We start from the raw sequence: 11,489 nt of genomic DNA, 5'->3' as shown, positions 1-11,489 counted from the left end.
CTGTGAGTGACGTCAGACCCTGGCTCACCTGGGCTGTATGAGAAGCTAGCTAAGCATAGCTTCAGTTCCTGCCTGCCTCTCTCAGGGATGGATCATGACCCGGAAGTGTAAGCCAAGCAAACGCCTTTCCCTTTTTGTAAGCGTTTTATCACAGCAATAGAAAAGAAAACCAGATCCCCTTCACATTCAATCCTTGGAACAACCTTCTTTCCCTCTTCCTGTCTCTGAAGAGGCTGTTGTCTTCCAGACACACTTTGCCTAGCTCCTCCTCATCTTCCGGGTCCCAGCTTCAGGGAGGCACCTCTTGTCTGAGTTCCAGCAGACCCTCTCTCCCCGCACCCCGTTCTCCTAGCCCTCAGTATATGTGCTGTGGTGAGTGGTCTGGTCACTATGTACTTCCTGACAGAACTCCGACCCTGTCTGTGGCTGCATACCTCAATGCCTAACACATAGTAGGTATGAGATGGTGATCTCTGGTGTGAGGTGACCGTTGTGGTCTGTCAGAGGAGGGGAGGGAAGAGAGAAGCTTCCTGATGCAGCCCTTGTCCACTCCACAGGTAATCTGGAGTCCTGGCCAAAGTCAACACTTCTCTGAAGTGATCTTGGGCTAAGCAAACAGCCTTCCTTAGCTGACACCTCCCCCCAGCTTCCATCCCTCCTTCAGCCTCGGCCATTTGGCTCTAGCCCAAGGCTGCTTTTGGTTTCCCATCATCCCTTTTTGAACCCTGAGTTCTGGGTAAGAGGCGAGGGTGGGCTGAGGAGCGCAGGGCCTGGGTTTTCCTAGCTCTGCCCGTGGCCTTGCTGTGTGCGCTGGAGGAGGTCCTCTCCCACCTCTGGCCTCAGTTCCAACAACTGCAGCCAGGAGAGAATTCTCTCCACCTGCTTTACCAAGCAGTGATTAGAGGCTCCTCAGGAGCGTGCATCCGGGACCGCCCTGGCTTAGAATCTGGACTCTTCTGTTGAGTTGCAAGATCTGAACTCAGTGTTTTCTTCTGTAACGAAGGGATAAAAATGGCACCTCCTGTTGTAGGCTTATTGTGCGCGTTAGACGAGGTGACAGCTAATAATTATCGTGTTAAAAATGTCTCAAGGCCTGGTGCGTGACTGGATTAAACCAATCGCAAGCTGTGCTGGGACTTGGAGAAGAAAGAAAACATGGATTTGAATTGAGCCTCACATTCGAGTGGGGGATGTGCCACAGGAACCACATGGTTCCCATTATATAACTGTCAGGAGACTGAGATCCTGGGGCAGAGAAGAGTTGCCTGCCCCAAATCACACTTAGTTCAACGCTATTTGGGTCATCACCTCCCCTATCCCATACCTGATAATCACTTGTCTTTCCTTCAGCCCACCAGGCTGAGAGGAAGCTGGCTTAGGTACCAAAGCAAGTGACCCGTCCCTCCTAGCTAGCTTGAGCCCAGAGACCCACCTATCTCAAAGCCAATACTTTCCTCATGCTGGGGCTTGAGTTGGTAGCAGAGATGGAGGAGCCTAGGGTCCCGGCAGTGGCAGGGAAGGGCTGGCATCTACTTACTGCACAGGTGGGCAGCAGTGGAGAAATTGCAGGAGGACCCAGTGCCCATGGGGGGAGGTGTTGGAACTTCAGGTCAGGAGGTTCCGGATGAGGCGTGTAATCAGGATCTTTGAGGGCATTTCATTTCTGAGAGGGAGAGGCAGGAAGCGTTTCAGTCTGGATCAACAGGCTTTAGCCTCTGGCTGCAAGTACTCCCTGTTCAGAGTGGGCGGGACAAATAGATCCAGGTCAAACACCATGTTGTAGAAGGATATGTAATAGGGTGAGTGTGTGCTCGCCATGTTTTATTAAGTGGGGGAAAGCCATGCTGTGAAACATAAGTGGAATATGTTTTAGTTGATTGTGTGTGTGTGTGTGTGTGTGTGTGTGTGTGTGTGTGTGTGTGTAGGTCAGAGGGTAACCTGTGAGAACTGGGTCTTTCCTTCCAACACATCAGCTTCAGTGATCAAATCCAGGCCATCAGCATTGACAGTGAGTGCCCTTACCCATTGAGCTATCTCACTGCCCTTACCCATTTGAGCTATCTCACTGGCTCCTCCCCCTCAATCAACATTTCACTGACTGTAAGGCCAGCTACACAATGGGCTCCCTGGGTCCACCTGCCTCTGTCCTCCTGGCTCTGGAGTTATGACTGGCTCAGTCACGCTGGGGTTTTTACAGGGATACCGAGGGTCAGAACTCACATGAGAGCAGCATCACTTTAAGGAGTGAACCATCTTCCCAGCACCCTGGCTTTTGTAAAATGTAATCACTTGGAAAAAAGACTAAATCTCATGGGCAAAATACTCTACCGGGTGTCTGAGCAGCGGCTAATAATGCATGAGAGTTATGCCTTGGACATCTTGACTGTATTTTCCATAATGCATATAAGAAACACCAGTTCCTTGGCAAAGAAGGGGGCAAACGTCTTGACACTGCTCCATCAGACGGAATCTACTACGGAATATCCAGAAGGAGCAGCAGTGTAAAGAACGATCATGCTTGTGTAGAAGAAATGACATTTTTGTTCATGCAAAGGCAAAAGTGCTGGAAGAACACACATGGACTGTTAATAGCTGGTGGTTTCTAAATGCAGAATGAAGGGGATTCTATTCTTCTCTCTGCTTTTCTTATTACTTATTTATGTGCATTGATATTTTACCTGCATGTATGTCTGTGAGGAGAGGGCGTCAGATCCCCTGGAACTGGGGTTACAGACAGTTGTGAGTTACCATGTGGGTGTTAGGAATTGAACCTGGGTCCTCTGGAAGAGTAGCCAGTGCTCTTAACCACTGAGCCATCTCTCCAGCTCCTGATTTCTTTGTTTGCTTGTTTGTCTGCTTGTTTGTTCGAATGTAAGTTACTTTGTAATTTGTTTCCAAGACAGACAAACCACTTACTGGGTCTCTGGCAGTTCACACTACTTTTCCTGGATCACAGTCTGGGGTGACCAGTGAGGTTCCCCCTTCTGTGTAAGCTTCTTTCAGGTGGCATTTTATTTCTGGTCTTAAGATTTCTCTCAACTTGGAGACATGGTGGTTACATGACCCCAGAAACAGGACCTGTTTTCTGGGGCCCTCTCTTGTCTGCAGCTGGCAGAAGTGAAAGATTGCTCTCCATCTTAAGACATATACCAGTGGAGACCAAATGTGCTTCAGGTGCAGGGCAACGGATTGTGGGGGCGTTGGGTGTTCTAGACATGACCAGTTAAGCCAGGTGTCAAGGGAAGGAAAAGGAGAGACTGGGTGTTCTAGACATGGGGAGCGTGTTACCCAAACAGAGGTGTGAGGGATGGAAACACACTGTCTATTGTATCAGGGACCTTAATAGCCCAAGTGCTATAACTGCCATTATATGCACAGCATCTTCCGCCTCTGGAGGAGGCCCCTTGGAACTGCTGGGCTGTGGGAGGGGACCGTTCTCTTGTACTGGAATGCCGCTAAGAGAAGTAAGGGCTGAGGGTCAGAGGAGCTTGGTTGAAAAGAGCCCTGAGTATTTCCAGCCTGTCTGGATTAACAGAGTGGCTGCTGCCACCTGCACAGTATCATTTGCAACCCTGCTGTCGTCTTTATCCCACATGCTTGCCACAGTGCCTGGAATGCCATCATCAGCTGTCAACCTTCTGGGTGACGTCTCTATTATAAATATGGCTGGGTTGGAGGCGGATGCCTCTCCAGCCGTACAGCAGTTGCCCTGAGAGGACCATCGTGCTCAGTTTCCATGCAGAAGGCTTCCTGATTCTGACACTCCCATCCTTCATCATCTTTGGGGTGCAGCAGTCCCAGACCCTGACAGGCTCTACCCTGGACCTCTTTACACGAGGCCCCTTTCTTCTGAGCACCCCACCTTCATCCCTGCCCCTATCATTTGAGCTCACCCTGAGGCTTCTCTATTTCTCTGGGCAGGATCCCTCTTAGCTGGCTTTTCTCCCTCCCTTGTGAGCCTCCTAGGAAGCAGTACACAGAGATTCTAGTCTTAGCTTTGCCCCATGCTGCGAAACTTGAGCTATAAACTAACCCTCTCTGAGCTTCAGGTTGGGTTGGGTATCAGTCAGGCTCCTTCAGGATTCAGACTCACATCTGGGCCCACTGTTTTGGGAGGAATGCACCGAGACCTGGTCTTTTGTGCTATTGACTTCAGCCCCCACGACAGTATGCTTGCTGTGACATCAGGGTAGGTCTCCCCTGGACATCTGGTCCAAAGTGTTGATGGTTTTTTTTCTCATTTTACCTCATTCCTAGGGTAAGGGAGGAACACTTTACAGTAATAAGAAAAATGAGAGCCATCAAAACCTTTAAAGGGGATAAAAACTCCGTTGTGCATATGTATGTGCATGTGTGTGCTTGTCCATGTGTACAGTGTATGTATGTGCATGTGTGTGCTTGCCCATGTGTAGAGTGTGGGCATCAGATGTCAAGTCTGGGTATATTTCTCTATTATTCTCCATCTTAGTTTTGAGATAGAGTCTTATCAAGACCTGCCAGTCTCCACCCACTCCCCCTGGCGCTGGGCCTGCAGAAGTGGGCTGATGCTCTTAGCTTTGGTGTGTGTTCTACAGATCCAAATTCATATTCTCATGCTTGCACCACAAGCGCTTTGTCCACTGAGCCATCTTCCCAACTACTGGAAGACTGTTCTGTATTTAGGGCAATTTTTTTTTTTTTGTATAAAGACAGAAGAGAAAATTAGCATATTTCAAAAGAAAGGCATTGGTCTCTCTCCTGATATTTCTGTGCAGCCCACTTCTGTCCTGCTTCCCAAGACCCTTCCTCCTTCAGGTGGTCCAGAATTTGTAGAATTGGGACCTAGTGGACAGCTAGGATCCGATTCAGCACCTCGGCCAGCTCCCCTCTCCTTCCCCCTTGGCCTTCACCCAGCCCCCAGGATCTAAGCCCGTGACTCAGGCCTTTGCAACCGACCTCTTGGTGTGGTGGTCCTGGTTCTAGCTGAGCTGGTGGTGAGCTTGGGGCTGTTGAACAGAGCTGAGACCCAGGCAGGAGGGGAGGAATCTGTCCATGTGAGCAGTCGGCCGATTGGGACAGCCTCCCTGGCAGGAGGAAAGGCCTGTCCCCAGAGCCTCTGAGGTGAGCTGGGTACTGCCAAGAGACTTTATCTTTGTTGTTTTCTGTCTCTGCCACCACCCCAGAGAGAGGGACAAAGAGATAATAGTCTCATTTATCGGGGACCAAATAGTCCAAGCCGTGGGACCCAATATTCGACTTACCCTGGTAATTGAGGTGATCTCTGAACTCTCCCCAGTAGACACAGGGAAGCTGAGGCCATCGAGGGTAAGGAACCGCTCAAAGCCACACAGTGGGATTTATGAGCCCACCTTTAAACCATAGGGACCTGTGGTTTAGGGTCCCTTCGAAGCTCGGGAGCCTAGTTCTGACGGCTGCCCATCACTAAGCAGCCCTCAGGGTTCGGAATGTTCCTCCAGAGAGGTCCCGTGGAGTGTGGCTTTAGTGCTAACAGGCCTGCTTCTAGCCCTGCCAAGGAACGGCTGTGGATCCCCTGGGCAGCGTTGCTTCGTGGTTCTAACGCTCAGATAATGACGATATCCTCATGGGCTCCTCTCTGTGGTTAGATAAAATGTAAAATGTACTAGCACTTTGCTTACAGGCTGTGTATGGGGACCCACAACGAGCCTGAGACAATCAATTAGTCCTTCCCTGCAGCCTCCCCTCTCAACTGCGTTGCCATCCTGACAATCCCAAGATCCCCTTTCCTGTATTCCTTCCCCTTCCCCTTCCTCCAAGTCTCACTCTGTAGTCCAGGCTTCTGACTCCAGTGCTGAATCTTCCGGTCTCTACCGCGCGTGCGCATGGACACACACACACACACACACACACACACCCCACGTCCCTCTGCCTAGGAACAATCCAGGATCTAGCATGGAGTTTTTTCATCCCCCCTCTACCTTATAAAGACACAGCTGGTAGGTATCCGAGAGGCTCTGATCTAGCCTTGGGGCAAGGAGAGGAAGAAATGTCACTTTACGGTAGCACGAATCCATGAAAAGCCATGATTAGACCCCCAAGATTCCTGTCCTTACGTTGCAGAGCTGCGGAGGACCGGGCAGACCTCTTGCTCACCATGGTCCCAGTCTGAGCGAGCGCTCATGGGCAGGGCCCTGCTTCCCCACCCGTTGGAGGCAGGATGGACTTCCTTCCCTGTGTACCTTGTCCCACGCTCCGCACAGCGTACGGGAGGAAGGTGGGCTTCTCACTGGTCAAGGGAGCACAGGAGGTTAGAACATCTATGTTGTTTCAGGCGTGACTGCAGGAGGCAGTGGAGGAGAGGCAGGGCCTCCGTGATTGTACATTGTACAGTTTCCTAGTAAAACATGTGAACTGCAGGCTATTAGCCCCATTCTCTGAGGGGAGTCATCCAGGCCCCATGAGGTTAAGTTGTTTTTCCTAGCGTGAAGCCGGATAGAGCCCAGGCCTACACAGTTTAAGAGTCCAGACTCTTTTCTGCCTTCCCCGCTACCCCGTTCTCCCCTAGGCAGAGAGGAGGTCTTCCCTGATTGATAAGGGTGCTGGCCGAGAGCTCTGATCTCACTGTTCAGTGTGGACTGTGGGCTTCCCAGCCGTCACATCCTCTCCCTGGACTTCACTGTGCTCCTGATCTGTATCCAGCAGGGCTGTCTTGGGGAACTGGACTGGCCGTGCCAATGACTGTCCCCTTCCTGGGGGTGGAACATAATGCTTTGTGTTCGTCGGAATGAATGGAACGGACACTAGTGCCCTGTAACTTTAATTTAATACAAACTGATCAGAATGCACAAAAGGGGCCATGTTTTAAATAAAAATACTGCCAGGCATGGCCTGGTGTCTGGGAGTTGAGAGGGAGAGCAGGGCTCAGGATTCCTCTTGCTCAGGGGGGGCCTAGCGCATGGCAGTTGTGAGTGGGAGCCCCTCAAGTTCATATTCTGGCTCTCTGGAGATGGATATGTTCACTGAATCCCAAGTACAGAATTGAGGACCCAGGGCAACAAAGGAAGGCTGAGGCTGGGGAGTCATTTTGTCTATATTTCTGATGCTGCCGATTCCCTAGGTTGTGGCCTCTGGGTAGGGACAGGCAGGGACAGAGTCACAGAGCAGGACATTTTTTTAGCAGTTCTATTTCATAGCCAAGGCCTTGAGGTGGATTCATGGATTCTCCTGAGTGCTTCACAGTTGCATTCCTTGGCAAGGAAATTGTGGATGGGCCTGTTCCACCTCCATGGTTAACAATGTGGCTGAGGCTGGAAGAGAAAAAAAACTACATTTCCCAGACTGCTTTGCAGTCAAAGTCTAGGTTCGGACTCAAGTTTCCACAAAAAGAATCCCTCTGAAAGATGTAGAACTGGGACCTGAGTTGAGGCGGTAGGGTGGGGCAGGCTTGGATAATAACTTTCTGGTGTGGATGGTGGCAGCCAGCAGCCTGTGGGGCAGCTGCAAACGGAAGCACCATTCTGGTCACAAGACACAATCCCTCTAGCTGGTGGGAGTTGTTCCTGGAAACTCAGCAAACGCTGTCCTCTTCCAGCCCTTCCAGTGATCTTGCAAGCCACCGGGGAGCTGACTGCAAATTCTTGTCTGATGAAGTCAACTAAGACTCTTGTTTGTGCCTCAGGATCCTAAGGGAGGCAGATGTCAAGTCCACGGTGGTACCCAATAACAGCCCTCCTGGGCTTCAGGTCTTGACAGAAAGAACTGGTGCCAGCACCCTCTCTGTCCATGCAGCAGGTCAGAGACCTGGCTGGTGAGGATTGTAGGACCTCTGTCCCCAGAGGCTGCTGGGGACTTGGATCATCCATTGGTGCTTTTCCTGACAGTGTTCTATATGGGCTTCTAGAGTCCTTAAACTTCACTCTGCCCCAGAATCCATGGGCTAGAAGGTAATGGTATGTTGTGAGCTGCCTGTCTTGTGTGACTTGCAGATCAGTGAGAGAGGAGGAAACCCACAGTTCTCGGCTTGGTGCACGGGTAGCAGGAGAGGGTGACCCTCAAAACATCCTAGAACCAGCTACTGCCTGGGTCCCCTGAGGAATTGGATCAAGAGTAAAATGGCCCATAACTTTCCTGGTCAAGGGTGAGTCAATTCTTAGGCCATGAGCATAAGAGGATTCTGTATACCTTTTGGGCTGCTGGCTACTGATCACATCTGACCTGTCATGATGCTAGGTTAGCTGGGCAGGAGGAGGGAAACAAAGGGAGACTCCCTGTTCCTGGGAGAATGGGATGAGGGGTTGGGCAAGGGCTCCCCTGGGGAGAAGCCATGTCACATTACCATTAAGATCAGAGCTACAGGACATCAACCACGGAGTGCAATCTCCAGCCCACAGAAGGGGAGGAGGAGGCTGGGGGATAAACAATTGGCCTGAGGTCTCAGGGTAGCCACGGTGGGCCTGAGCAGTCCAGGTCCTCCATCTGTCAGGCAAGGCTCTTGCTGGTGGTCACAGCCCCAGGAGGCTTTGGTCTTCCTCTGCCCAGACTAGATGCGGATGGTGTTGATCCGCAGTGGTTGGACATTCTTGCCATTGGCATGGCTCTGGCCGGGGCTGAAGTAGGAGCAGAGCTTGCCAGGGAACTTCTCTCGGAAGGTGTAGAGCCAGGACATGTCATCGGCGTTGTAGAAGATGAGGAGGCCCTGGTCATAGTCCAGGAAGACACCCACCTTGTCAAGCTTGTCACGGACGTTGAGCCTCGTCCAGGGCTCTGTGCAGGCGCTGTACTGGTTACCGTCGTGCATGACGATGCAGTAGAAGCCGCGGCTAGGCTGAATCTGGATGCTGCCTTTGCGGCTGGCAGCCTCGTGGGCCAGCCCAATCACCCACTGGGTCTTCTCTGCCACCACCACCTCCCAGTAGTGGACACCGCTACTGAAGGCTTCAGAGCCCAGCACCGACACCTCCACATCAAAGCGCTTTGGTGAGTCCTGCAGTGGTTGTGGGTGCAGGTTCCCATAGGCCACGATGGTGCAGTCATCCGACAGGATCAGGCGCTGGTGGGCAGTGCCTGGGTCCAGGGTCAGGGCAGCTGGCACTAGATGGGAGAGAGAGGAGGAGGGAGAGATCAGTGGAGAGAAGGCTGTAGACCCACTATCCACTATCCCTGGGGAGAGGGTCCTGGTTGGTGTCTGGAAGGCTGTTGACCTACTGTGTGCCTGCCTTCTTGTCTGTTTCTTTCTCCTCTGCAAAATGGAGCAGCCGACCATCTTTGCACCAGGCTACAGGGGTGTTAACCGATGGCTACTTGGTCGCTGGTTGATTCCCAGTGCAAAGAGCACCAGCAGTAAGGGAGTTTGAGAGCTGGGAGGGAGCGTGAAGATTAGCCGGGTGATACTGCCCCCTAGAGGACAATCTGGAAAAATGTGTCTCTAAGACTGGCGGGATGGGGTCCTCTTGCCTCAGGAGGGACTGACTGCTCACGCCCACCTCTGAATTCCAAATGCCCTGCCAGACATGCAAGTGGTCAAGAAATCTTTTTATGATGATCTAAAAGTACAACCTACCTCCACAGTTATGTATAAATGTGAGACCGTTTTTGTTTCTGTTTTCTAATTTTAAAACACATTGAGGGTTTTGGAATGCAGTGACGGAACCAGGGGAGGCTACATTTTATTGTTATTGTTTAGAACTAAGAGTCACTTGCTCTTTTGGAAAACACATCTCTGAGGGTGGCACCATCAATACAGACAGCCTCCCGAATGGTGTTTCAGTTACAATATGAGCACCTGGTTATATTGTATTTTCCAGTGTAACTCTGCATGAGCTTCTACTTACTGACATTCAAAATATTTAATTATGAACTGGGGGGGGGGTAGTTCAGTTGGCAAAGTCCTTGCCTGTCATGCATAAAGCCACAGGTTTGATTCCCAGTACCTCATAAACCTGGGCCTGGTGGAATATTCCTGGTGGAATATTGAAGAACTCTGGAGGTGGAGGCAGGGGGTCAGAAATTCAAGGTCATCTTCTGTTCCACAGTGAGTTCCAGGCCAGGCTGTGGAGCACAGGGTGCTGTCTCCAAAGAAGTCTAGCTACAATCTGCTTCCATTTTTCCTTTAGATCATGGTCAGTTGTTACAAACACACATGTACCTTATTGTTCATACACGTTTATTAAAGAGGTTTTAGGTATGATCCCAGATTTTAAATTTTGTTATTTAAAAAATAGACAATATGTCCCCCAAAGGTTGGAAATCTCTAATCCTACTAAACTCTTCCATTTGATGGACAGGAAAATTGAGACCCTCAGGAGCCCTGACTGATCTTAGGTCAAAAGATGCCGGCAGAGCTGGAACTATTCAAGGGCACCTGGCACCTGGCACCTGGCCAGAGCCCACCTCTTCATTCAGGCCCAACTCCTTTGCTCATGCCCCACCCCCACCTGCCCTACATCCTCTCTGCCGCAGAGATCACCCAAAGAGGCTCTTTCAGAGACCCACCCTCTGGGAGCCTTCATGTTGCAGGAATGAGCTGGTTCCCCCCTTAGCCTCTGGGACTCCTGCGCTCTCTCTGTGCCGCTCTCCCACACAGGGCATGGCCCTCTGAGCACATTTCTCACCGGCTGTGCACCCGAGGCCAAGGCCTGGGTTGCTGTGATCTCGGCTCCTCCTTGAGAGTTCAGTGGTGAGCGCGGAGCCCAGGACGGGCAGGCTTCCGGGCACTCACATGTACTTGCCTCTGACAGTGCTGAGCCCGTGGTGCGGGTTGGGTCACCTGGTTCTGAGCTGGCCATACCGGCTCAGCAGGTCTGATTTGACAGTCTCCTGAACTCTTGTCAAGATCTCTGGTTTATTCCTCCTGCTTATTCTGATAACCCCCTCCAGGGACGGAGAGAACATGGAACTGGCACTTCTCAGCTCCAGGAGTCTCTCCAGGCCAGCACATGGCAGAGGAGAGAAAGAACTGGGGGAAGCGGTGGACTATGGCTACGGTACCTCAGAGCCAAGGACATCTCCCAACTCCCTGGGTCTTTCCTTCTCAGGGAGAACAGGGTCACGATGGCTCTAGACCAGGACCACTCCCCAGTCAGTGCCTGTGCAGACTGTATCTACACAGAGAAAATAAGATGCCCCAAGGTTTATGGCCGTCCCACTAGACATCCTGTTTCTAGTCGGTCCAGCTTCACGTTTCTGGTGCATCCCTAATAGGCTGCTTGCTGACGTGCATGGAACTTCTTCTGTGAGCTAGGTCACGGATCATTCACTTCTGCCTCTCAGGCTTCCTCAGAGCACAGAGAGCTTGTGTGGGAACCAGGAGCCCTGGGTCTAGAGGGGTCCATGGAACAATCCTTTGTCCAGGGATGTGAACGGGGAGGTTAACGGACACGCACATGAACTTTTGCCTGTATTCTGTCAGTCCCTGGGCTGTTAGTCAGAACAAGAAAGGTCCTGCCCTGTGCAGTGTGAAGAACTCCCACAGTAAGAGGAAAGGCTAGAAGGATGTGTGTGTGTGTGTGTGTGTGTGTGTGTGTGTGTGTGTG

At 51.4% G+C, this 11,489-nt stretch overlaps 1 protein-coding gene across 1 annotated transcript in view; it reads right to left on the bottom strand.

Annotated features, from left to right (window-relative positions):
• Nucleotides 1-6,764: 6,764 nt before the first annotated feature.
• Trim62 (tripartite motif containing 62) overlaps nucleotides 6,765-11,489 on the bottom strand; it is a 27,832-nt gene continuing 23,107 nt past the window's right edge. The window contains exon 5 of the mRNA XM_021200360.2: nucleotides 6,765-9,048. Coding sequence (XP_021056019.1) covers nucleotides 8,498-9,048 — 551 coding nt within the window. The 3' untranslated portion in view covers nucleotides 6,765-8,497. The remainder of the gene's footprint in view (nucleotides 9,049-11,489) is intronic.

The sequence above is a fragment of the Mus pahari genome, chromosome 6 (assembly GCF_900095145.1).
Source record: "Mus pahari chromosome 6, PAHARI_EIJ_v1.1, whole genome shotgun sequence".
Classification (NCBI taxonomy): Eukaryota; Metazoa; Chordata; class Mammalia; order Rodentia; family Muridae; genus Mus; species Mus pahari.
Note: the sequence above shows the minus strand (reverse complement) of the source record. Positions and strands in the feature narration are given on the sequence as shown.